The sequence below is a fragment of the Acanthochromis polyacanthus genome, chromosome 9 (genome assembly GCF_021347895.1).
Source record: "Acanthochromis polyacanthus isolate Apoly-LR-REF ecotype Palm Island chromosome 9, KAUST_Apoly_ChrSc, whole genome shotgun sequence".
Classification (NCBI taxonomy): Eukaryota; Metazoa; Chordata; class Actinopteri; family Pomacentridae; genus Acanthochromis; species Acanthochromis polyacanthus.
Window position 1 is genome coordinate 12,072,464 of NC_067121.1, and position 25,415 is coordinate 12,097,878.

At 38.2% G+C, this 25,415-nt stretch overlaps 1 protein-coding gene across 2 annotated transcripts; it reads left to right on the forward strand.

Annotated features, from left to right (window-relative positions):
- Positions 1 to 25,066, forward strand: apol1 (apolipoprotein L, 1). 2 transcript variants are annotated; one of them, XM_051953325.1, is made up of 37 exons: positions 1 to 234; positions 365 to 433; positions 3,629 to 3,700; positions 4,307 to 4,369; positions 4,499 to 4,564; positions 4,883 to 4,951; positions 5,055 to 5,126; positions 5,252 to 5,308; positions 6,698 to 6,769; positions 6,855 to 6,923; positions 7,220 to 7,291; positions 7,374 to 7,442; positions 8,268 to 8,339; positions 8,433 to 8,498; positions 8,606 to 8,665; positions 9,786 to 9,851; positions 9,962 to 10,012; positions 10,118 to 10,183; positions 10,349 to 10,396; positions 10,566 to 10,634; positions 10,739 to 10,792; positions 10,881 to 10,952; positions 11,755 to 11,808; positions 12,341 to 12,406; positions 12,609 to 12,686; positions 12,782 to 12,835; positions 13,004 to 13,084; positions 13,176 to 13,220; positions 13,591 to 13,671; positions 15,156 to 15,212; positions 15,308 to 15,415; positions 15,579 to 15,629; positions 20,070 to 20,117; positions 20,815 to 20,892; positions 21,010 to 21,049; positions 21,523 to 21,574; positions 22,020 to 25,066. In XM_051953325.1, the coding sequence occupies exons 1-37, from the start codon at positions 232 to 234 to the stop codon at positions 22,981 to 22,983; spliced, it is 3,234 nt and encodes a 1,077-aa protein (XP_051809285.1). In that variant the 5' UTR covers positions 1 to 231; the 3' UTR covers positions 22,984 to 25,066. The 2 variants fall into 2 exon arrangements, with proteins under 2 accessions (XP_051809285.1, XP_022059190.2); XM_022203498.2 differs by lacking the exon at positions 11,755 to 11,808 and having other exon boundaries at positions 2 to 234.
- Positions 25,067 to 25,415: the final 349 nt, after the last annotated feature.

Sequence of the window (25,415 nt, forward strand, 5' to 3'; positions counted from 1 at the left end):
TAATGAAAACACAGATCTGTGGGAAGTGTCTCATCTATTTTTTTAACCGAGCAGGGAGGACCGTGAACTACACACCAGAGCGAGTGAAAACAAACCGACGGCAACAACACAGAGAGGACGACGACCTACACAGAGGACATTTATACTTTTATTTAAGTTCATTTTTACCTGCTAACATCGTTTAACCGGCGGAATAACGACACTAAAAGAGGAAACAGCAGCTAGCTTAAAATGGTAAACTTTAAATCAGCGGCTAACGTTCAACGCGCTGACCCACGATAGTCATTAAACATTTTTACGGTGATTTCACGTTTAAAACAATAATTCGTCAATAACGTTAAAAATGTGTCTTTCTATGTGACAGGATCGATACGATGACCTGGATTTGGACCTGGAGTGTGATGGAGGAGGAGGAGGAGGAGGAGGCGTCGCTGTAAGTAACTATCTGATTTAAAGTTTGTTCTTTTCCCCATTAAGTCGCCATTTTTGTTCTCTTCAACCAACTTAATTTGAACATGTGAGGCCGAAAATCTGAAAATACAAACACAGAGAGCAGTTCAGAAGCATGTGCATACACAGTCTTTGATTTTTAAAGCTTTGTTTTCGGTGAACATGGCCGGTGTCAACTGCTGGGTGGATCCGGGGGCAAAGAAATCTGCCCCAGGGCCCCCCTAACCCCTTACAAAACCAGAATACAGCTGCAGCAGCTTTGACTTCTTATTTTAATGTGCCACATAAAATTCCACTCACAATTTAAACTAACAGTGCCGTGAAAAAGTATTTGCCCCTTTCCTCATTTCTGTGTTTATTGCATATTTATCACTCGCAAAAGTTTCAGATCATCAAACCAATTTTAATATTGCACAGAGACAACCCAAGGAAATACAAAATGCAGTTCCTAAATGATGATTCAATTTATTAAGGCACAAAAAAAAGCCAAACTTTATTAATCCCTCACTGAAGAAATTCACATGTTACAGCAGCTGGATACAGAAAAGACAGAAAGAAGAAATAATTGCATTAAAAAAAAAAGTACAAAAGGACTAAAAAAGAAAAATCTAATATTAAAATAGGTAGTGTCTACAGATACAGACCCGTACGCGAGTCTCGCGAGTCAAGAAGCTGCTAACCGCTGCAAACTGTTGAAAGGTAAGCAGAGGTTAAGGTTAGGGTTAGTGTTAGGGTCAGATTTAGGGTCCGTACCTGTAGTACCGATGCTACGGGTCCGTACAGCTAGCGTCTACCGGGAGTCACGTGACCAGATCTCGCGTATCTGATTGGCAAATGGCAAGTGCCGTATCCGTACCTCTAGCAACAACCATTAAAATAAGGTCTCACAGAGATAGCGTACCAGGCATGAGGAGTCTTCATATGGATATGTACTTTATGACATAGTGAAATTTAAATATAAGTTAGTCCAGTTATGATATAGCGAGTTTACATGTGGATATGTACACATACAACATGATGAGTTTACTTATATATGGGTGGAGTCAAAACTGTTAATTCATTTGAGTTGTTTGCTGTCTGATTATAGGAAGGTACGCTGGAATATTTCCCATTTCTGCATTAGACTGATTATTTTAAAAAAAACTCAACTAATGTTTTATTTTGTTGACTTGTGTACTTTAAGTTTCTCTGTTTCCCATAAACCCAGAGAAACATGTAATTTAATTTAGTACTGTCAACTCATTTACTGATTATTGTTGTTCTTCTTTTTACACATATATGGGTATCCCATAATTCTGTTAATGCAGTAAAAAAAACATTATTGATGGAAAAGACCAGTGGTTTACATGATGTTGTGACACATGAAGATCTGTAAGAAATCAATGCTATATCTTGTTGATTTTTCTGCAGGAGTTGTGAAGAGAGAACTAATTTGTAGAACAATTTCTGCTTGGCCATCCTGATTTTCATAACATTTTTACAGCGCAAAACATGGCTATTTAAATAAATGTTTTAGCTTTGTACATCAAATATTTTCTCAGATAAATTTTATTTTTTTTTAAATAACTGGGTCAAAAAATGGAAAATATTGGCTGTACTAAACAAGAAAAGCACTCCAGAGAGTGCAGTACTCCACCAAAGCTGCACGGTCATATGATTTCCGACGGATAAATCCCGATAAGTCCACAGCGGTGGATTTCTTACAGGATCGCAATCATGTGATCGTCAGCAGGCAACTCACATAGCGTTCACGTAGGTCATAGTTACAGTGACGCCGTGCTGCTATCTCGCAGTGATATAGAAATCTTTGACAAATCTGTGGATCCAGACTATAAACCGCATCACTGCCAGAATTTCCTATGAAACTGTTTTCGTAAACATATTAGGCGTATTATGGTTAAGGCCTATCTCTAATTTGTCATTTGTCTCTAAAATGCTGGAGAAGGTTGTTGCCATGCATCTTACAGCTGCTCAAGACATAAAGGGCAGGTACAACCCATTCCAATCTGGCTTTTGTAAATTGCATTCAACAGACTCAACCCTTACTAAAATCACTAATAATATACTGATGGCAGCAGATGATGGCAAATGCTTATTATTAGTAGTTCTTCACCTCAACTCAGCTTTTGACACTGTCGATCATGGTATCCTGTTAGATAGGCTAAAGCAGTTGGTAGGTAATTCCAGATCTGCCTTGGACTGGTTCTCATCCTACCTTTTTCACAGAAGGTTGTCTGTTTCGGTGGGCCAATTCATGTCTGATACAGCCCCTCTGTCTTGTGGTGCCCCACAGGGTTTTGTTCTGGGTCCCTTTACCTGCAGCCACTTGGTCAGATAATTAGTCGATTTAGTGGGATCTCTTATCATTTGTATGCTGATGACATTCAACTATATTACTATTTCAAGCCCGAAGAGAGCAACAAATTATTAATCATAAATGACTGTTTGCAGGCTATTCAAATCTGGATGTCTGACAACTGCCTTCAATTAAATACAAATAGCACTAAAGTCCTTATACTTGCCTGAGACAAATGGATACCATCCATTAAACAGCATATTGTGCCATTAAGAGACTGTGTTAAACCATGCATTAGAAATTTAGGTGTGATTTTTGATCAGTCTCTGTCACTTGACAACCATGTCAGCCAGCTAACACATTCCGTTTTTTTTCCATCTATGCAACATACCCAAATTAATATCCATGGTATCCAAAGTGGAAAGGTAATTATTTTACATGGTTTTATTTCATCCTGTTTAGATTATTGTAATGCACTTTTTACCTGTTTATATCAATCCTGTCTTTACCATCTTCAAACAGTCCAAAATGCAGCTGCTCATCTTTTAACAGGCACTAACCGGAGATCCCCCTTTACCCCAGGCCTGTCCTCTCTTCACTGGCTCCCGATCAATTTTCGCATACATTTTAAAATACCGGTTCTAACTTTTAAGGCTTGCATGGCCAATCACCACTGTATATCTCTGATCTCCTTCATCCGTACATCCTGAATAGAGCTCTCAGGTCAGGCCAACAAAAAGCATCAGCATCTTTTCTACTGTAGTTCACACAACAGAGACAGTTTTATGCTGCAGATTCACCTCCTTTCATGGTATTGTTTGTCTGTTTGAGATCCATATTGGTTGTAATTAAAAGTTTGTCTCTTCGTCTCTCCTCATTCAGCAAAAAGCAGCGTTATTTGGTGGGATGTTCAAGAAATCCACAAAGTCCTCAGAATCATCTGTCAAAGCAGAGGTGATGCTATTTTAACATGATAACTTTATATTCTTTAAAGCTAGAAATCAATCAGGTAATAGAAACTTGTCAAATATCAGCGATTTCATACAACATAGACACGCCTTTATAAATTAAATAATAAATAAATTAATAAATTATGTTTGTGTGCGGGCGTTACAGTCAATGTCGTACATCAATAGGCAGGACCTAATGGCAATTTTGGATTTAGAAAATGATTTGCAATAATTTATGTTTTTTTTTAAATAATTATGATAACAGATTTTTTCTCATTTGAAAATGTTCCTCAATTGGCGAAAAAAAAATTTCTTAACTTTTATACCAAATTACCTTGTTTAACTGTCTTAGCGTTACATATTTGGAATTTATATCCATGTTATTGTCTTTTACTGCACTGATGAAATCATATCTGTCATAAAACACTTTAATGTCCTCTTGTTTGTCCTTTTTAGGACTTTCATGTAATCATGTTGATGATATGGCGAGTGATAAAATTATAGTAACTTCATTCTTCATTTCTTCTTCTTATAAATCTCAACATTACAACAGAAGATTAATTAATTTAATTTTGTGTATGTTCACCCAAGCTTTATGTTGACATTACAGGACAGTTTAACAGCCAGCAGTGAACTCTCAAAGAGCAATGACAGTCTGACGGACAACAACAAGGTGAGCATGGAGTGTCACTTCCCTGGTTTATGTTTAATCATTTCTGATAAATGTGAAGTTGGGGAAATATCTTCAGGGTGTACACCCGTGTTTTTAGCATCTAGAATGATGTATTTACAATTATTTCAGGACAAAGGAGGAGTGTTTAAAGGAATATTTAAGAAGACCAAATCTGCCAAAGAGGGTCAGCAGCAGGTTTGTAGTGACTCATTGAATTTACCGTCTCGTTTTTTTAAATCACATATTTAGCTAGAACTAAAACAGTTTGTTCATAAGTTAATTGATCGACAAATTACTGGTACGCTTGGAGTTATCAGCTTCTTCTTTATAAAGGATTCTTAATTTTTTTAGTTTTACATGACTGTTAATTCAGTATCTATGACTCCTGGTTGAATGAATATTTAACTGAGCTGGGATTTACTTAAAATCAGACAAAAATAAATGTTTGCACCCGTTTGCCTTTTTAAGAAACTAAGTGTTGCAGAAAATTTCCAATTCTTTTTTTTTCGACAGGACTCCATCTCATTACAAAACCCTGAACTGTCAGTCAGCAGTGACAGTTTAACAGACAAGCCATCAAAGGTGAGTTCACCTTCTTCTCCGTGTGATATTTAGGTTTTTTTTCCTGCATGAATCAATAGCGTTGGGCTTTGAACTAAACCGTTTTCTGTACTCTTCTCTTCAGGATAAATCGGGTGTGCTGGGTGGGATCCTGAAACGTTCTCCCAGACCTGGACATGTCCGCAGGCCTTCACAGGTGAAACATGATCCTCTGTTCCCTCCACCTAATGAAACAGGACCTGGAAAACTTCCTGAAATGTAAAATACATTTTTGTGCTTCATCACTAAGAGACCGACACATATTGTTTTTTTCTGCTTTAGGATCTTCTAGACGTTTCAGACAGTAATGAAATTCCATCAGAGAACAGCAACACTAAGGTGAGTCTCTTTAAATGATCATTAAAAAAAGCATATAGTCGTGAAAGCATACTGTAAGCTGGAACACATGACTGAAACTAATAACATTAAATAACACAAGTGAGATTTTGAGTGACATTTGACAAAATCAGTTCTATTTTTCATACACTAACAAAAAAAATCAACATTTATCATATTTATTTGAATTTCAATCCAGTAAATCTTTCGACAAACATCTTTGTCAATCAACTATATTAGAGTTACAACTAACAGTTATTTTTCTCTAACTGATCGATCAGTGATTTGGTGTGTCAAATGTTAGAACATTCAAACCACTTGCTTCTTCTGTCCAACCTTAAAATATTGAATTCACCATAACACAATTAATTATCAAAATGATAATGGTGTCATTCCTTCATGATATTTAAAGAACGTGCACCACTTATGTCATGTTTCTAAGCCTTTTTAATTGTGGTATGTTACGATAATGTGCAGAATCACAAACCACAATATAAACCAAAGATATTTATTAATAATGAAGACAAAGCTAACATATATTTATATATTTCACAGACACTTTCAAAATATTCCAAAATGAGCGTTTGAAACCTTCAGACAATAGTTTTTGTGAAGTCAACACAGCATATATGATTGAGATGTTATCAGAAGCCCTCAAGTTGCTTCTGTTTATCATTTTAAATCGTAAAATTAGATGAAAAGTTTGCTAGGCGACATCCTGACACAAGCAGGATGACTGCAACTCGTGCAGTGTGTTCATATATAGTTTAACTTATTGTTAAATCCTGTCTGATTCAAATATAGTTTCATATCTAATATATATTTATGTTTGTCGGGTGGGAGTTGCACTTTTAAGGTGGCATACACAGTCTTTCAACATCAGTATAATTGTAATTACTTGCATATTTTTCTAAATCTTTTCAGAACTGACTAATGCTAGAAGTGAAAAACACATCACTACCTGTCCAACGGAACATGTTTAAACTGTTGAATATTTATTTATAACTATGTGTTTTCAATACACAGTTGAAAAATGAATTAATCAAAATGTTGCAGTATTGAACACTAAAAGAACAGTAAATACCTCTGCAGTGTTACCCAGAATATGCTGGTGATTTTGACCCCCAGTAACTCTGTGGAGCTTGACTCACTGAATGGACAGTTTTTGTTTTGTGTTTGGAAGAACAAAAACATGCATCAGCTGTTTGGAAGAAGTGCAAGCTATTGTGTGGAGCTCTGAATTCCTGCCTGTCGTTGTGACAGCTGCATCAGTTCAAAATCCAAAGGAACTGTTAGTTTAGTTTAATTTGCCTTTAAAAACTGCTCCGAAACAAATGGCTTCAGTAAGATCATCATTCAATGTGGATTTTAGTGTAATTTTGTGACTTTCAGGAGTCAGGAGGAATGTTCAGTGGGATGTTTAAGAAACCCTTGAAGCCTTTTGGAGCGAGGACAAAATCTCAGGTAATTCTTGTGGATCTCCTTTGTCTCATTTGTTCCTGTGCTGATGTAAATATTGTGTGATCAAATACTTGTTTCTTTCCTTTAGGAGGATTTAACTGCTTCTGATGAGCTCTCAGGCAGCAATGACAACCTCTCTGCAAACAATAACACTAAGGTCAGGTTTGGAAACGTTGTGAACGCCTACTTCAACAACCAAATAATTTAACAGACAAGTTTGAAAGCATAAGCGTCAAACAAAGACACAAAGTCATGAGATGTTTCTGTAACCAAACCCTCATTGAGTAAACCTTGATACATCAGTTGTTTATATGATGATACTGTGTGTGTGTGAAGTGTGTGAAATCCTTTACTGTCTGACTATAATCATCACCCTGAAGAAATACTTTGCTTCTTAAACTAATTGGTAAATGTTCTCAATTTTCGGTTTTAATGTGACTGTTTCTTCTTCAGGAGACAGGTGGGGTGTTCAGTGGAATGTTTAAAAAACCTCCAAAGTCCTTTGGAGCAAGGACCAAATCTCAGGTGAGAGATTTAAACCATTGATTCAGCTTGTTGCTCTAAAGCATATAAATAGTATTAATTCTAAGACATTTTACATTCTCAGGAGGATTTGTGTGCACCTGATGAGCTTTCAGGCAGCAGTGACAGCCTTTCTGTGAACAGTAACACTCAGGTAAGATTTGTAAAAGCTGCCAACTCCTCAGTAAGGAAAGTAGCTATTGGCTGTCCTAAAAGCCACTAGAAGTTGCGAAATGATGTCTTCACCTAATTTTCATAGCTGACCATTTGCATGTAATTGTAGTGGACATAATAGGAGAGAGGAATAGCATTGTGGGAGAGACAAAAAGAGAGTGGAAAAACACCCAAAATATGTTTTTGAACTGGAGGCTGTGCGAGTCAAATGCAGTGGTTTATTTTAGTATGACAGTGAAGAAAACATTGTTATTTACATCCCGCTCTGTAAGCCAGGACGGGATCCGCATGCAGCTTTGCGCATGTGTGATTCATTTGACGTATGGACCCGGAGTGGTGTGGGTCTCCTCTAATCAGACTGCAGCTGGGACTGCTGTGGGGACTGACAGCTAGTGAGTGCTCTGCAACGGGGAGGAGCTCACAGCAATACCTGCTGCTCACTGAGGACAGTAACTGCAGAAAGATACGAGCTTTCATGTCACAGTCTCCATAACGCCAGAAAAAGTAGCTAGATTTGCAACTAGTTGCTTTTGACAAAAAGAAGTTGCCAGGAGGATTTGGAAAGTCACCAGATTTAATGAGAAAGTCACCAGGTTGGCAACACTCAAACTCCATCTGCAAGAACTAAATGGTTTGATAGTCAACTTTCAAACTATACCTGTCTCAGATACAAAATGCAAAGTTACATGATGCATCTGCAACTAGTAAACTTGCATCAAACAGTGATTTGTTTGGTAGTTCAGGCTGCTGTGTGAAATCAGTATGTGAAAATGTTGTCATTTTAATGCGACTTTTTTTTCTTTAGGAGACAGGTGGGATGTTCAGTGGGATGTTTAAAAAAGCTCCAAAGCCCTTTGGAACCAGGACAAAATCTCAGGTAGGAGATCTTTAAGAAATGTTGCAACTTGTTACTGTGAAGCGTTTGCATGTGAATAATGTTAATTGGTTGGCATTTCATTATCGTCTTCAGGAGGATTTGTCTGCACCCGACAAGCTCTCTGGCAGCACTGAAGATCTTTCCGAGAACCACACAAAGGTGATATTTTTTTTTAAGTACCTCCATCCTCAACTGAAGGTACCAACAACTTCACACACTGAAAAAAATGTACCATATTTGATGCTGACTTCGCATTATTTTCTCAGGAGAAAGGAGGAATTTTCAGCGGTGTGTTCAAAAAAAAAGGTGCCAAATTTCACTCTCAGGTACGACGGTTAAGTTCCCCGTCCATCTATTTCTTTTACTTTCAAGGGACCTTTTCAGGGCAGTTTTGATCTTTTACATAGCTTCAGCTTGGTGTGAATACACAGCTGAAAACAACACAAGGAAGAATAATTAGAAATGCAGTTGTAAAAATGTGCTTTCATGGTCCCTTTATAAATCGTTGTTCTGACTTGTTGATGCTGCAGTTCAGCTTGTTTTTTTTCTTTCTATTTGGTTACAACATGCTCGTCCAAGCTCAATGCTGTGTTTTTTTTTACGGTTAGCAACTGCTCGGTTTTTGTATTCAGGATAAACTGAAAGGAAACCAGTCAACACCCAGCTCATGTTTCAAATTCATGTAACTTTTAGGTACATATTTTACCCAGAGGTCTTTCATTTCTGAGCTCGCTCTCTCATAATTTCCTGCAGTCTGTGTTGCCCCAAACCCTGCAGTGATTAGCAGTGAATTCATTCTACTTGCTAGCCTTCTTAGCCTAAATTTAATGTGAATTATATGTAAACATTAAAAGCTAACTCATTTTAATTTAAATTTAAGTAACAGTTTTTTTTAATGAAACTATATGAACAAACTTGGAGCAGATCAGCTGGCACCTACCCTTATTGGTTTCCAAAATTAGAGCTATATCATCTCATTAGCGCAAGAACAGTTGCCACATATAGAGGAAGTTGACCAACATAGATTATTTTATATTTGACTCGTTGATGCTTGTTGAGCTGTGATCAGCAAACTACTGCTTGTTGTGTTTGCAATCAACTTTTTGACTGCTGTTTTTTTTTTTTATAATGCAGCCACACCTACAACCTCTTAAACTTTGTGTCAGGTAGTTTGAAGCCAAGTAACTGTTTAGTCAGCATTAAATTAATTAGACCCAGTAGACTCCATAGTCACCAAAAGCAGCAGTGTCCACATATAATATAGTTTTTCTGCAGTAAGGCTATATTTGTAGCACTTTTCTTTTTATAAAAGTGACACAAGCAGTTGTCAACCAATGAGAATTTGGTTGAGTGATGGCCCTGATTGTTTCATTACAAAATAAAACACTTGATAGTCTTTTTCCATCCTTCATACATTCTGAATATGTGCTGTTTCTCTTTGTAAAGGATGATTTGTCTATGGATGGTGAACTCTCTGCCAGCAATGACAGCCTCGCAGAGAAGCCTTCAAGGGTAAGTGATGAAGTTTTTGTTTCATGTCCCTAATCTTGTCTTCTGGCTTCACTTGGACCTGCACAGCATTAACGGTACAGCAGATAATATCAGTTTGAATTCTCTGTCAGGGTGGAGTGGCAGCGAAGATCTTAAAGAATCCTTTCAGCTCCTCATCTCAGGTCAGTTTCTCTCTTAGTAAATAATGCCTTATACTGAATACTCTACCAGCCTGTATGTTACACAGTTCTGCTTTCTGATTACTAACATGCTTTGTATTGTATCAGGAGAAGGAAAAGACTGAACACTCAAATGAGAATAGCTCTACTGCAGACAAGCCTAAAGCCAAACAGGTTGGTTGTTGCACCAAAGAAACTGAATCTCCACTCTGTATTTTAGAAATGCTTTTGGTCTGTATTGAAATATTTTAAGTCTGACCAAAAGAGGACACAAGTTTTTGATTATTTGAAGCTTTATTATTTACTATGTACAGTAACAGTGTTTTTTCCTGATTTCAGAACGGTTTCAGTGCAGTGATGAAGACTACATTCTACACTGACAAAGAGGTGAGAAGTGGCTAATGTCATGTCATCTTCACTATCATGCCACCTTAAATGTAATAATATAAGGAACCATAAAACGTCAGATGTAGTTAGAATAATTTTGGGAGTGATGCACAGTGGGTTATTCTGCTGGTGTTTGTTATTTTACAAATAAAATTAACATCATCTGCAGGAGAAGAGCTTCAGCACTGATGATGAGGAGACACTGGACAACGGAGATAACCAGCCGAGTCACAAACAGGTTTGTAAGTTTTAAATTGTATGTTTCTTGGCTTTGTTCCGTGCTTTAACATCCATTTGTTCTTATTATTTATGTTGTTTTTGTTTTCTGTGTATCATCTTCAGAGTAAACTGGCTGGAGCTATGACAAAGCTGAATCCATTTCGAGCTGCAAACAAAGTAAGAGGAGTTCAGATTAATTTTGATTGTGATTAAGACTACTGGGTTTTTTCTTGATATAAAAATGGTTAATGTCTCCTCTGTGCAGCATGAGAAGCAGACCGGCTCAGACGACGAGGATCCAACTGTGAGCAGCAAGAAATCAACGGGCACCAAACAGGTGTTTTGATATTTTTACTTGTTCCGGTTTCACACTTGGACATAAATAATTTGACATTTAACTGGTTATTTTTTTACTCAAGAAACATTTCCCACATTCAGGGGAAGCCTTGATATTTTGATTTAGAAATCTTTCTCCATCACAGTTGCTGTAAATGACATTGAGGCATTAATGATGGCAAAATAGGAAAGTAATTAAACACTGGTTTAAGTTTCTGACAAGCTGTATTCTTCACAGACTCTACCTGATAATCTATCTTGTCTGGTCTTGCTGACGTTGTCGTATCTTAAGTCTCTAAGTAAATATCACAGGAAACTACAAAGTTCCCTTTTATATTTACTTGAGGGGGCAGTTTTATGCCTTTATTACCAATGTCAATACAGGAAGAGTTAAAAAAAAAGTAACTGGAGAGAGAGAAATGGCAAAACCGGATTAAAAACAAGGATATGCTACAGCTTATGGTGAAACCTGAGTCCAACAGGGTGCTGCAGACTGGGAAAAACTAGGATTAAATGAGTAGGGAAACTAATATGGAAATGGTTTCAGACAACAGATAACATAAAGAAAACTGAGAAGAAGTAATTGTTGCTATACAGTTAGTCTGCTCAGAAAATGAATAATCTTTAACCCTTAAAGTTTCTCATTAGGAGACATTACTGACTGGAATCAAGTCACTCATTTAGCTGTTGGCAGTTAAATGGCAGTTTTGCTCCTATCCAAATGTGGTTTGTGCTGTTCAGACCGGTTACAAATCTAAATGTTTGTCTCGTCAAACCTTCCGATGATGTGTCCTCCCTCTCAGAATGCCATGGTTGAAGCCATGTCCAAACTGAACCCATTCAGATCTGCACATAAAGTAACTATGCTGTTGAAGGTGTTTGGTGACGGTGATAGTAGTCGTGACGCAGTCAGACTGTAATGGTGGTGATGGTGGGGATTTTGGTTTATTTAGGACCTTCTAGCAGTTTAGCAACAGGCGCTATACTAATAAAGGAGAGTATATCAGTGGCTTTGCATGTTTTACCTATTAACTACAAATCATATAGTTTCTATATCTCAACTAACCATTTTCCAAACAGTGCTGGTGTGTTTTGAAGGTTTATGGTGTATTTTTTTTCTGTGATTCTCAACATTCTAGATGGAAAATTTACCATCAGAGCTCCTGAAGCCCTGACAAAAGTTTAATGCACATGTTTTTGTTGAATGACACGAGTAAAGCAAGTTTCAAAAGAATGTCACTTGATTTTGAGCCATATAGATGCAATGCAAGTTGCCCACATGGAAGGGTAAATGAACTCCATCTAGAAATCCTAAAAGGTTTTTGAAAAGTGGCAATATGATTCAACACTGATACAGTTTTAAAGTTTTTGTTTCTGTGCTTTATTCAGAAAGACGCAGAAGACACAGAGACTCTCGAGGAGACTGAGAAACAAGTGAAAGTGAAGCCAAAACTGGTCAGTCTATTTATTGCATCACATCATGAGTCATCATTGACCACACACACAGCTGATCAACTTCTGTCAAAAATACCCTGCCTCCTCATGCTCCTCCTCCTCCGTAACTCCACCACATCTTCCTCATCTCCTGCCTGCTCGCCCTCAAACCTCCTCGTCCTCCTGCTCTGGTGCACTCACTGACTCTGTGCGTCCTTCTCAGGTCAAAAGTAACATGATCCAGCAAGAAAGAAAGGAAGGAAGTGAAACGCCAGTGGTCCCACCCAGACCAACAGCAGAGGTTTGCATGCAGTCAGACACAACTCAGTGGAAATGTGGCTCCAGTGAGGCTATTCTGACTTCTGTTCTGTCTGTCTCTGGTGTGTTGTGTTGCAGGAGATGAAGGGGACGGTCACGTACAACAAATCAAGAAGAGCTGAGGATAATAAGGTATGGTTGTCAAATTTACAAAATGATGTGTATGCTGTCTATAGATGTTTACACTTTTCATTAGAATTAGTATGTCAAATGATGTCTTAGTAAGTATTGGAACCGTAAAATCTGCTTTCAGATGCTCTGTTTCAGTTGAGAGACACGACCTAATTTTGTCCTTTGCAGGATAACAAAGACATGACCACCAAAGAGAAAAAAGAAAAACCTTTAGAAGCTCCTGTAATACCTGCCAGACCATCAGAGGAGGTGAGCTGTCAGTGTTTAAGGCACTTGTGGCCATTTTAATTCAATGTGTATAGCTCTTGTGGTTTAGGAAACTACTGTGATTTTATTTCAGGAGATGAACAGAGCACCGAGACAAAAGCAGAAGAAAAACCACCAGGTGTGTGCACACAGTCACAGGGTTAGACTATTTTGAATGCATATCAGCTGTGGTGGAGGTTTCGACCTTTGGAACAAGATAAAACTTTAAATTAAAAGCTTCCCTCCAGTCAAGTTATTGTTATTTTTCTTGATGTTTTACCTCCATTGTGCAGAGTGATGCCTGCAGCAGCATTTAACACTGAACGGCTGCTTTCACCAGCCAAGACACTGATGTTTTTCTGTTATCACTTTAAATCCCAGTTTAACAAGAAGAGGAGGGCAAAGAAAAAAAATCTAGTTTTGAGACTGGATATTGTTATAATATCTGAGCTAACCCAGTGTAGTTCAGTGGTTCATTAACTAATATATTTAATTTCTTGCAAAATCAGACGGGGGATGAAGCAAAGGAAGAAGATGAATCTGCTCTGACCAAAGATGGAGATGAGATGAATCCTCCAGAGAGTAAAACAGTAAGTTTGTTGTGTCGTCATTATGGGTCACACAAGATTCAATACTAATCCTCAGGTTTAGTTTTAACTTTAGAAAGTTTTCTTGCATGTAAACAAATGTATCTCTTGTCTGTCTGCATTGATTTGTGATACTGAATAGCACTATTGTTATGCAGAGCTTGAGGGATTGATTTACATGTGTATATATTTATGTTGGTGTGAGTGAGAATTTTTTGTCCGTGTTTAAAACATCGTGTCATATGAACCCTTACCTGCTGCTTCATGCAGGTGAAATCAGATTATTTGTACCAGCTGTTCTGCCAAGTTCCAACTTCTCTTCTAGTGCCTGCTTCCTTCTTGTTTTAAGACATGTGACACCTTCAGGCTATTCTCACAGGGAAGCCTAGTCTACTCATAGACAGGTGTTTTTTAAAACTGGGTTTTCCCCTCTTTGTTCTCAAAAAAGAATCTCAGCACAGAACGCCAAAACAAGTGACGGGAATATAACCTGAAAGCCACGTCAGCCAGTTGGAAGCCTGAGAAATAGCCATTACTGTTAGCAATAACCAACCAACAATGGTGCATTGAGGCCTCTGTTTCTCAGTGTAGAGTGAGTGTACATTTATGTTTAGACAAGCAAAAAAAATTCTGTTAGCAAGCATTGTTTTGGTCACATAATTGAACACAATAAAACCAGATAACAGTGACAAACGCTGATCTCATAAGACAAAAAATCATTTTTTCCTGTCTACACATCAACATTGCAAACTGAGGTTGTGGATATCTTTCTTTTCAGTGACCTACAACAGCATTCACATCTGGACAGAAAGCCAAAATGCAAAGAAAAAGCTATGTTTTAAATAACACCTGTGCACCTGTGGATCGGGCCTGAGGTTTAAGAGACATCATGTTTATTATTAGTCATATGTAACCTCTCAATTTAACCTGTCAACATGTAATATTACACTTTGATTTTCCCTGAAGTAGATCCTTAGGTTTTTAAAATTTCATACTGTTTATCAGTCTTTTCTATATTTAATAATGTTCTTGCTCTTTATCAAACCTGTTTAATGTTTATTTCAAAACTGTTTTTTTATGGCTTCATTTAAGGACTTTGCTGTAGATTGGGTACGTTAGAAGACTTTGAAACTAGAATTTAAATTGAGTTTCTGTCAGCATCAACAATGTTTAGCTGCATGGAATGAGTTTGTCATGACTGGCAGGTTGCTTCTTGAGGGATTTAAAGTAGAATTTATAAAACTTTCAGTGATGGGAATTGATGATTTTGAAGTCAGACTAACCAACTAATACAGATGTGCACATGCACTTATTTTCAGAGCAGTGGTTTTTGCTGAAGCTCTGTGACTACTGTAATGACACATTTAGCCCAGATGCTGTGCTTTCATTTCAATACAAATCACCAACTGCTGGAATGAACTGTTGTTCTTCCAGTTATTGCTTCTCATATCAACTAACACATTTTCACTGTTCATTTTTTTTTACAGACCAAGGTGGTAAAGCACAAACGCCATAATCCATTTATGCTGCGCACTGCAGCAAAGGTACACAACAGCCCACATAATTCGTTAACAGCATAAGATATTATATTTTATTGTGATGTTGACACTTAAGCGTGGCGTTTCTTTTGTTGTTTCAGGCCAGTAATCAGGCTGCATCTGATGACGAAGGGCTCAAAGAAGATGAAGACTCTTCATCCAGAGAGGAGAAGAAAGAAGAAGAGGAGGGCAAAGAAAAAACAGTGGAGGTCTTTCAGATACATTCCTTCTACTCTTTTGTTGCTCGTTGATTTACAGATTTTATTTAGATTTTTGACAATGATAAGTGTCAGAACAAAAGTTCATTTAAAGGATTGTTCAGCATCTGAGCTCGTCAAAATAACAACATCCTGTGTTTTGTTTTCTTTTTAGACCAAAGTCAAGAAACCAAAAAAGCACAACCCCTTCATGCCTCGAGTCAAGGTAACATTCAGACATGCGACTTGTACAAACTCATCTCTTTTCCCATTTGGACATTCTTCTCCTTGCTTAAAGTACTCTGGCCAAATGTCCTTGCATTTTCTAATAAACACTATGAGAAGTGAGCTCAACAAACACATAAACAAAAACACACTGTCAATAAACATATTACGGCTAGATCTAGTATGAGCATATTTGTACCAGGCCAGATGTAGGCTAGATAATCGGCAACATTTCCTCATTCTGTTTAAAGAAAAGGAAATCTGCTCATAGTGATATTTTATTCAAACCGTATTTGTTGTTGGAAATTTGCTGTTTACAGAAATTTGTTGCAGACAGAGCATTTTAATGGCTTGTGGTATTTATTTCCTAGTAAACTGCCTCCAAGTCTGTCCCTGCTTTGCCTTCATACAGTAGTCAGTACAGTATGTTTTCCATAGTCTGGTGATGAAAAAGCATATTATACATTATATATATATATATATATATATATATATATATATATATATATATTATAAAGAGCATAGACTACTTGATGGTGCAGACAGGACAGTACAGTCTCAATGCAGGACAATGTTTCATCACGAGGCTCAGTGCTGTAGTGGATTTACTAATAAAAAGCTTTGTCTAAGCTGAGCACCACCCAGAAATTTTACTGTATCTCACACAATGCTGCGACAAACCGAGAAAAATGCACCAATCTTGCTTTAGGCTGGCAGTGTTGGTACGACTATAACATCTACGCTACCTTTGAAATGTGTGCAGCAATTAAGCGACTTTTAGTTTTGCAAAATTTATGGCTGTCAAAAATTTTACCACTCAATTTGAAATAAGTTTAATGTTTTATTATTTAGCAAATAAGTGAAAAAGGAAGTAATTTCAAAGACGGTACAAGTTTCCACATAAAGTGTGTTCTAAAACCAATACTACCATAGTGTAAAGTGTGCCACAACACATACGATGTTTATTATTACTTGCTCTACTTTTGTACATATATTTATCCCCTATTTCTTATTATGTTGTATATGTATATGACTGCTCTATGTGCCTACGTGCTACATGTAAGTCGGCCCACAGTCCAGTCTCGTGCAAGTATAAACAAGCTTCAGCCACTGAGAGATCACAGGCAGATGATCGCTCATTTCACACTGGACTGAATGAATATTTTAGCAAGTAGTACATCCCTATTGTTTGCATAATGCATGAAGCAATATCTGCTTTGTGACTGCAGCTGCAGGACATATTGAAAGTAAAGGCACAAAGTTTGCAGTTTAGAAAACGGCTATATTCTCAGTAATACCCCTTAGTATCGTAGCATCTTAATGTGGTACTCTAGCTGTAGTATGTCAGGCAGAAAAGCCCTGCAGAGGATAGTCAGGGGAGCTGAGAGGGTCATCAGAGTTTCCCTCTTCTCTGTTCAAGAACTTTTCAAGAGCCGCTGCAGGAGCAGGGCAGTGAGCATTATCAGGGATTCCGCACACCGTCTCCATGAGCTCTTTGAACTGCTGATAACAGGCAAATGTTTTTGGAGCATCAAAGGCAGAACCACCAGACTGATCAACACCTTGGTTCCACAAACTCTCAGTATACTAAACTGCTGATGTGGTTTTTAGATCCTGGAGAAACACTCTCTTTTGCTAGCATGACAATAAAGCTTGATTTGTTTGATTAGTTTACACACGTGGACAAAATTGTTGGTACCCCTCAGTTAAAGAAGGAAAAACCCACAATTCTCACTGAAATCACTTGAAACTCACAAAAGTAACAATAAATAAAAATTTATTGAAAATTAAATAATCAAAATCAGCCATCACTTTTGAATTGTTGATTAACATAATTATTTAAAAAAACAAACTAATGAAATAGGGCTGGACAAAAATGATGGTACCCATAACTTAATATTTTGTTGCACAACCTTTTGAGGCAATCACTGCAATTAAACGATTTCTGTATTTGTCAATGAGCGTTCTGCAGCTGTCAACAGGCATTTTGGCCCACTCCTCATGAGCAAACAGCTCCAGTTGTCTCAGGTTTGATGGGTGTCTTCTCCAAATGGCATGTTTCAGCTCCTTCCACATATGTTCAATGGGATTCAGATCTGGGCTCATAGAAGGCCACTTTAGAATAGTCCAACGCTTTTCTCTCAGCCATTCTTGGGTGTTTTTGGCTGTGTGTTTTGGATCGTTGTCCTGTTGGAAGACACATGACCTGTGACTGAGACCAAGCTTTCTGACACTAGGCAGCACATTTCTCTCCAGAATGCCTTGATAGTCTTCAGATTTCATCGTACCTTGCACACTTTCAAGACACCCTGTGCCAGATGCAGCAAAGCAGCCCCAAAACATTACTGAGCCTCCTCCATGTTTCACCGTAGGGACAGTGTTCTTTTCTTCGTATGCTTGGTTTTTGAGTCTATGAACATAGAGTTGATGTGCCTTACCAAAAAGCTCCAGTTTGGTCTCATCTGTCCAAAGGACATTCTCCCAGAAGCTTTGTGGCTTGTCAACATGCATTTTTGCAAATTCCAGTCTGGCTTTTTTATGAGTTTTTTTCAGCAGTGGTGTCCTCCTTGGTCGTCTCCCATGAAGTCCACTTTGGCTCAAACAACGACGAATGGTGCGATCTGACACTGATGTACCTTGGCCTTGGAGTTCACCTTTAATTTCTTTGGAGGTTGCTCTGGGCTCTTTGGATACAATTCCAACGATCCGTCTCTTCAATTTGTCATCAATTTTCCTCTTGCGGCCACGTCCAGGGAGGTTGGCTACTGTCCCGTGGGTCTTGAACTTCTGAATAATATGAGCCACTGTTGTCACAGGAACTTCAAGCTGTTTAGAGATGGTCTTATAGCCTTTACCTTTAAGATGTTTGTCTATAATTTTTTTTCGGATGTCCTGGGACAATTCTCTCCTTCGCTTTCTGTTGTCCATGTTCAGTGTGGTACACACCTTTTCACCAAACAGCAGGGTGACTACTTGTCTCCCTTTAAATAGGCAGACTGACTGATTATGAGTTTGGAAACACCTGTGATGTCAATTAAATGACACACCTGAGTTAATCATGTCACTCTGGTCAAATAGTTTTCAATCTTTTATAGAGGTACCATCATTTTTGTCCAGGCCTGTTTCATTAGTTTGTTTTTTTAAATAATTATGTTAATCAACAATTCAAAAGTAATGGCTGTTTTTGATTATTTAATTTTCAATAAATTTGTATTTATTGTTACTTTTGTGAGTTTCAAGTGATTTCAGTGAGAATTGTGGGTTTTTCCTTCTTTAACTGAGGGGTACCAACAATTTTGTCCACGTGTGTAATTACACTCTGTGCTGCCACTGATGCAGTGCAGATGTAGCAGCATCGACTGGTGGAATATAGACTAACCTCTAGTCACCCTCAGACTCTGTATCACAGATTAGAGCTGGATTCTGCACAGATTAGCTTTGGATTTATACAAAAAAATCTCTATAATAAAAAAAAAAGAAAAGCAACACAATTCCTGAACAGGTTTAGTGCTTCTGATCATAACTCTCCAAACTGTGGTCAGAATTAGAAAGGATTTATTGCCAAGTAACTTTTCACATACAAGGAATCTGATTTGATGTTTTAGTGCAGATACCATAAACACTATTATAAAGATTAAAAGGTAAAATATTTATATGTATTGATAGTTGTATGTATTAAGAGTAATATGATCAATAAGAAGCAGTGTTTTAAGTCATTAAGTTGCAGTAAGTGTGTAAAGGTTTTATAAATCACATAAAGTACAAGAGGTACTTCCAGTGTACGGAAATGTGCAAATGAGTCACCTGAGAATAAAGAAGGTTACATTGTGTGGAGTGTAAACGGGAACTTGAAATGTACAAGAGGATAATAATCCTATTTAAGCTGGTGTTAATGTAACGTCTATGGTGGGGGGAGAGGTGGCGGTGTCGCTGGGAGTCTCTGGCCTTGTTGAAGAGGCTGTCGGGGGAGACTTTCGATAAAACACCATCAGTATTTTATCAATGATGGTGGACAGCACTGTTTGACATATTTCAGTTTAGTTGAGAATAAGCGTAAAAATTAAAATGTGATTTACATGATATCATCAGATGTATCAGAGGATCTGTATGACCTGTATTGAAGCTGCAGCATTTGTTGTGCTTTTAGTTGCTTGTTGGTATCTTTATTCAGTCTTCAATTGTTGTTTTGGCAAATTCATGAGTTTACACAGCTGAAATTCCAAGCACAGCCAACCTTTATGAGCAAGTCACTGCACTAGTTACGTAGCTCCTGAAATTAAGAGAAACTGTAAAAGAAATCGTGGAACTTATTTTTTGACTTTTTTTCCTTTTGTTTTTCTTCAGTGAATAAGACTGCTGTATGAGAACTAATATCAGAAATGTATATCAATGTTTTGAATGGTGTAACTCTGTTTGTGTCTGCCTGTGTTCTTGGTTTCAGACCAAAGTTATACAGAAGCATGGACAAGACGAAACTGCAGACAGCACGGTAGAGGAAATAAAACACACATGCTTCTGTGCTTCTCTGAAAAGACGGAAAACTTCTTTTCTTCGCCTCACGCACATTTTAAAGCTAAAAGCAACTTCCAGTCTTTTCTCTGCCAGTCTGTGTCAGTGTGTTTGTTGTTTCATTGTGGTTCAGGATTACAACAGGTCTGTTTCAGTCGCCTCTCCCCTCCTCCACCCTTAAACAACCTTCATCTTCCAGTCATTTGCAGTGTTTGCCTCCTGGGTGTCCCCTCAGCTCCCAGCAGAGAGTAATGCACTCAACATGTGTTTTGTATTTTTCCCTTTCCACTGCTGACATGAAACCTACCCCCACCTCACCGCACCATGTTCCTACTTGCCCTCAGCACAGACGATGAGGAGAGATTAGGCTGCAATGTGCCCAGACCTGTTTCTCCGTTTCCTTCTTCAGTGTGTCTGTGGAAGATTCTGGTCCTTCTACTTCTGCAAATACAGCAGAAATGTATCAGAATACCTTTTAAAGTCACTTCCTCCTTCACAAATGAGCAAAAGCTGTCTAAAAAAGTGAAACTCTGCAAAAGCAATGCTTCATAAGTTCATTTAAATTCAGACACTTTGTTTCTCTGTCTCAGTGGCACAATAATATACACTTTCTTTCACACAGGGAAAAATTGTGAGCGACACATGCGTTTTAAGCTGTATTATTTCTGTTTTCTCAGAATGAAGGTGCAAACAGGTCCCTGTTTGACCAGCTGGAAGACTTCCGTATTGACCCAGCACACCCCGAAGACAGTCAGGTTGGTATTTAAAGGAAAATATGTTGATACATTTACATGTAGGCAGTCAACTGCTTCATTATCTGAATGGAAACTGTAAAAATTCAAGTGGCTTACAAACCTAATGGTGCCTTTCAGGATGTGGAGGATCTTATGGACTGGTGGAACACAGTGGACCGTAAGTTACTAGTTACATGCCGCTCAGTCTGTTTACCTTTATTAGTTTTTTTGTTGTGAGAGTCAAGAGATGAATTAAGTTTAGTACTTTAGTACTTCACTGTTCTATTTTTATAATTGGGTCCCTTAGTTCCAGTGAAGTGAAACCCTAATGCTGAAATTTTAGATAGTATGTGTGCAGTTTTCTTTGTGCATAAATCCACCTAAATAAATAAATGATTTTATGAGTGTGGTATGGACGGTCTTTAGCCCAGCATCTGTGGTCAACATCGCTCACCTTCTTGTGACTAGATGGGAGCAAATTCCTTCAACAAAGTTCCTAAATCTATTGAAACACCTTCCCCAAAGACTGGAAGCTGTTGGCAGTAGATTAATGCTAATGTGTTTTGAATTTAGTCACATATGCATATCCACATACTTTTGGACACACACAACATGATGAGAAGTCACTCTTTATTTCTTCTATTTTATCAGCATGGGAGGACATGCCTCAAGATGATGACATGACGGAGAAAGAAGAGGCCAAGTAAGTAAACAACCACACAAGTATTTCACTAATTCCTGTTTTTGGTCTCTTTTCAGATGGTTTCCTTCATATTTCCTAGTTGATATTCTGTCATGCAGATGTCAGTTTTATGTACTGACTGATATATCTGCACCCAAAATGCGCTCATGGGCTACATGGGAAGTCAACAAAATTTCACAGAAAAATGACATTTAGAGAAGCAGTTTCCCAGAAATCAGTGCCAATAATAATATCCTGTTACCTTGTTGGGAGAGCAAGCTGTGGATTATCCAGAATAATCTAGATTATCAATTTGGCTTCCAATCTGTTTCTGCCAAGAGGGTTGATGAAATTTTGAGCTGGTTATCTCAAAAACTGGGAAAAAGAAACCACAACTACCTTGAGAAGAATGTCTTCTCTGCTCAGACTCACTGCTGCCTGTTTCCCCTCAACTTTTGCTTTTCAGGGCGTTTGCTGTGACGGCAGAGAAAGTGCAGAAGGGCATCCGTGTCTTCAACAAACTGTTCTCTGAGCGAGCCGAGAGCCTCTGGCAGCACGTCATCGACCTCAACAGCATCGCCGATGGCCTGGACAAGTTCAACAAGAAGACAAAGATCGCTCAAATCACCGGCGGCTCCACCAGTGCCATCGGAGGCGTTGCTACCATCGCCGGCCTTGCTTTGGCTCCCGTCACCATGGGGACCTCCTTGATCGTGACTGCGGTCGGACTGGGCGTCGCCACAGCGGGAGGTCTGACGTCAGCTGGTGCCGGCATCTCCAACCAAGTCAACAACTCCATGGACCGCAAGAAGGTGGAGAAGATTGTGGAGGACTACCAGGAGAAGATGCTCGACCTCAACAAGTGCCTCAAGTTCATCAAGCAGGGGATCGAGAACCTGCGCAAGTTCGACCTAATCAAGATGAAGAAACACGCATACAATCGTGACTTTCCTGTGCTCAATAGCAACTTCTATGAAGACGGCGCCATGGCGGGAAAAGCCATCCTCATCAACGCCAACGAGATCATGCGTGTGGTGCAGATCGCCAACGTGGCCGGCAGCACTGCAGCCAGAGCCGTTCAGATTGCCAGTATGGCCACTGGCGTGCTCACCGGTCTCTTCGTAGGTATGGACATCTACTTTGTGGCCAAAGACTCCAAAGAACTTAAGAAAGGAGCAAAGTCAGAGTTTGCTGGCAAAATCAGGGATGTTGCCACGCAGCTGCATGACGGTCTGGTGGAGCTCAACTCGATACGAGAGGAGCTTCAGGCGACCACGCCGGAAAACAATGCTGGCAGTGATGGTGAAGCTTTGGACAGTGAAAAGAAGGAGAAAGAAGAAAAACATGAGGGTTCAGACGAAGAGGAAGATGAAATCGCCCGCATTAAAAAAGCCATCAAAAAGGACTACGAGAACCGAGAATATGTTTGACACTTTACTGGGAAATGCCTTAAACTTGTTTAATTCCTCTGCCAAGGCGGAGGTAAGTTTCTAGTGCTGTTTGTTTTAATGTCTGTTCTTATATTTGTCTGTCTGTCAAGAAGATGATACAAAAATTACCTGACCAACGTTCACAAAACCTTTTGGAGAAGTCGAAAAGGCCAAAGGAAATATTCATTAATTTGTAGTGTGGATTGAGATCAACTTTCTTAATAACTGTGGGATATAACATTGGTCTTGGCACCAAACTGCACTCTAAAAATATGCTTTTGTAACTATTATCGTTCTAAAAGGAAGATTAAATCATTGTCATATTCCCAGTTCAATAGTTTCTAAATGTTCTTCAAAGCATTGACCCAAAACACCAAAACACTGCAGTGTTGTTGTTATTTGTGAGGTGTTTGCTGCCAGTTTCTTAAAAAGTAAAATTACAGTCATTCATATTTTTAATTTCCAAAGAAGAAACTACATTCTTGATGAAACAGAAAGTAAAATATCAAAAAATTCCGATCAGGGAACTGACTTCTTGAAATCTCAGCATTTACACTACTGTGGGGGAAGCTAACGTTTGTGGTAGATGTGTCATATCTGTTTTTCTGGCAGTTGTACCACTGTGTGAAACTGCACATGTCTTCTGAGATGATGAGTTTTAGAGATTTAACTAAATAATGTATTTGGATTAGATTAAAGAAATAGGTGCAATATTTTCTAGGCTCACGTGTTGCTTTGTGTCAGTTCATGTTGAAACACTGAGACTTTTTCTGACCAGGTGTAGAGGTTGTGTTGTATAGTGAAAGGGTTGAGTGCCTTTATTATTTATAACGCCTGAGAAATCCAGCGTGATGCTAATAACTGTATGCTTGTGTTGTTTTTCTGGCTATTTGGGCTGCACTGAACCATTTTCACACATCTGTGAAGTTTGGGAGCTCGTGAGATGTTTTCAAGTAGCAACAGCTTAAAGATTTTGATCTCTGTTTGAAGAGTGACACTAATACGCTTTGTATTGGGTTGATTAGTTTAACAAGACAGGCATTTAGAATGACCAAACTATGGTGAGAATGAACAGGAATTGGGCTGTACTAGTTGTTTGTAAATCGAAGTTAGGATTTAAAAACTTTCCTTTAATCGTAACATGTTTTAAAATCATGATTCTTTCAAGTCAAGCGGGCTGCCAATTAAAACACAGGAAGACGTTGACAATGTGTGAAACATCTGCAGTGCCAAAAGCGATGATCTGTGCAAATGTTCTTTACAAATGATATGATCAACTTAACTGCCAGTCTTAAGCAAATGTAGACATTTATGAAAGTATACGTGTAGGAATATTTGTTTCAGAGTTGTTTTCATGCAGTTTGGGACAAGCGGGAAATATCTGATTAAGCTAACTGGCATTATTTGGTTATTTAGTCCAATGTTTTGGCTTTTGTTTTTTGAATTCCTGGTGTATCTTGTTTCTTCCCAGATTACCAAATTATTAAACAGTATTTTGTGAACCACATTTTTAAATGAACTCTAAAACTGTTCAATCTAAACCAACATTCGCTTTGTCACTTGGTTCCACTAGCTCGGCTGTAGTTGAACTTGAGTGTTTCTGGGGGCTCAATACTTTAGTAGGGCAACTGGTTTTAAATTCGTTATGGGAATTTGTGAACAGCAATGCAGTCCTGTAGGAAACATAAAAAGGTCACCGACATGAGGGGAAAACTGACAATCATGTTTATCTTTAAAGACTCCCACAAAGTTAGCCTTTAGTTTCTATTCTGGTTTCCACTTGAAAGATGCTTTAATTGTTTTCATGTGCAAAATGGTTCCTCATTCAGTGACTTTAATCCCAGGATGGTAAAAGCCAAATCAATCTAGAGAAGAACTTGTCACTTCCCCTTATTTTGTCAAAACTGTTATCTCAGTGCCGAGGTTTGATAAGTTCTGTAAGCTCTGATGGTGTCACCTCTGCAGTCTGTTTAAACTCATATTTATTTTAGATTTTAGTTCTGGGTGGAGTTGATCAATCAGTGATATCTTCTATGTGCAATATCTACATGTAATAAATGTAAAATTAAAGACGAGAGAATCATTTTGTTTTCATCTGGGTATTTTGTGAAGTCTTTATGCGAACAAACTAAATTTTATTTTGTTCTACATGCAGCTCTACAGCTACTGAGTTTGTATTTACTCAGTTAATACTCAAGATAACATTGTTTGAAATGTTGTTCTGCACTGTTTGCTTTTCTTCAGAAGCTTTCCATGACGAATGTAGACGATGGATGCTTGTTACAACTGTCTTTTTATTTCTGTTAAAGGACAATAACTTGCATTTTTCAGTTAGTTTACATGTCTTGTCCTGAAAATAAGTGCAAAACATCGTAGATATACAGTGGGTACGGAAAGTATTCAGACCCCTTGAAATTTTTCACTCTCTGTGT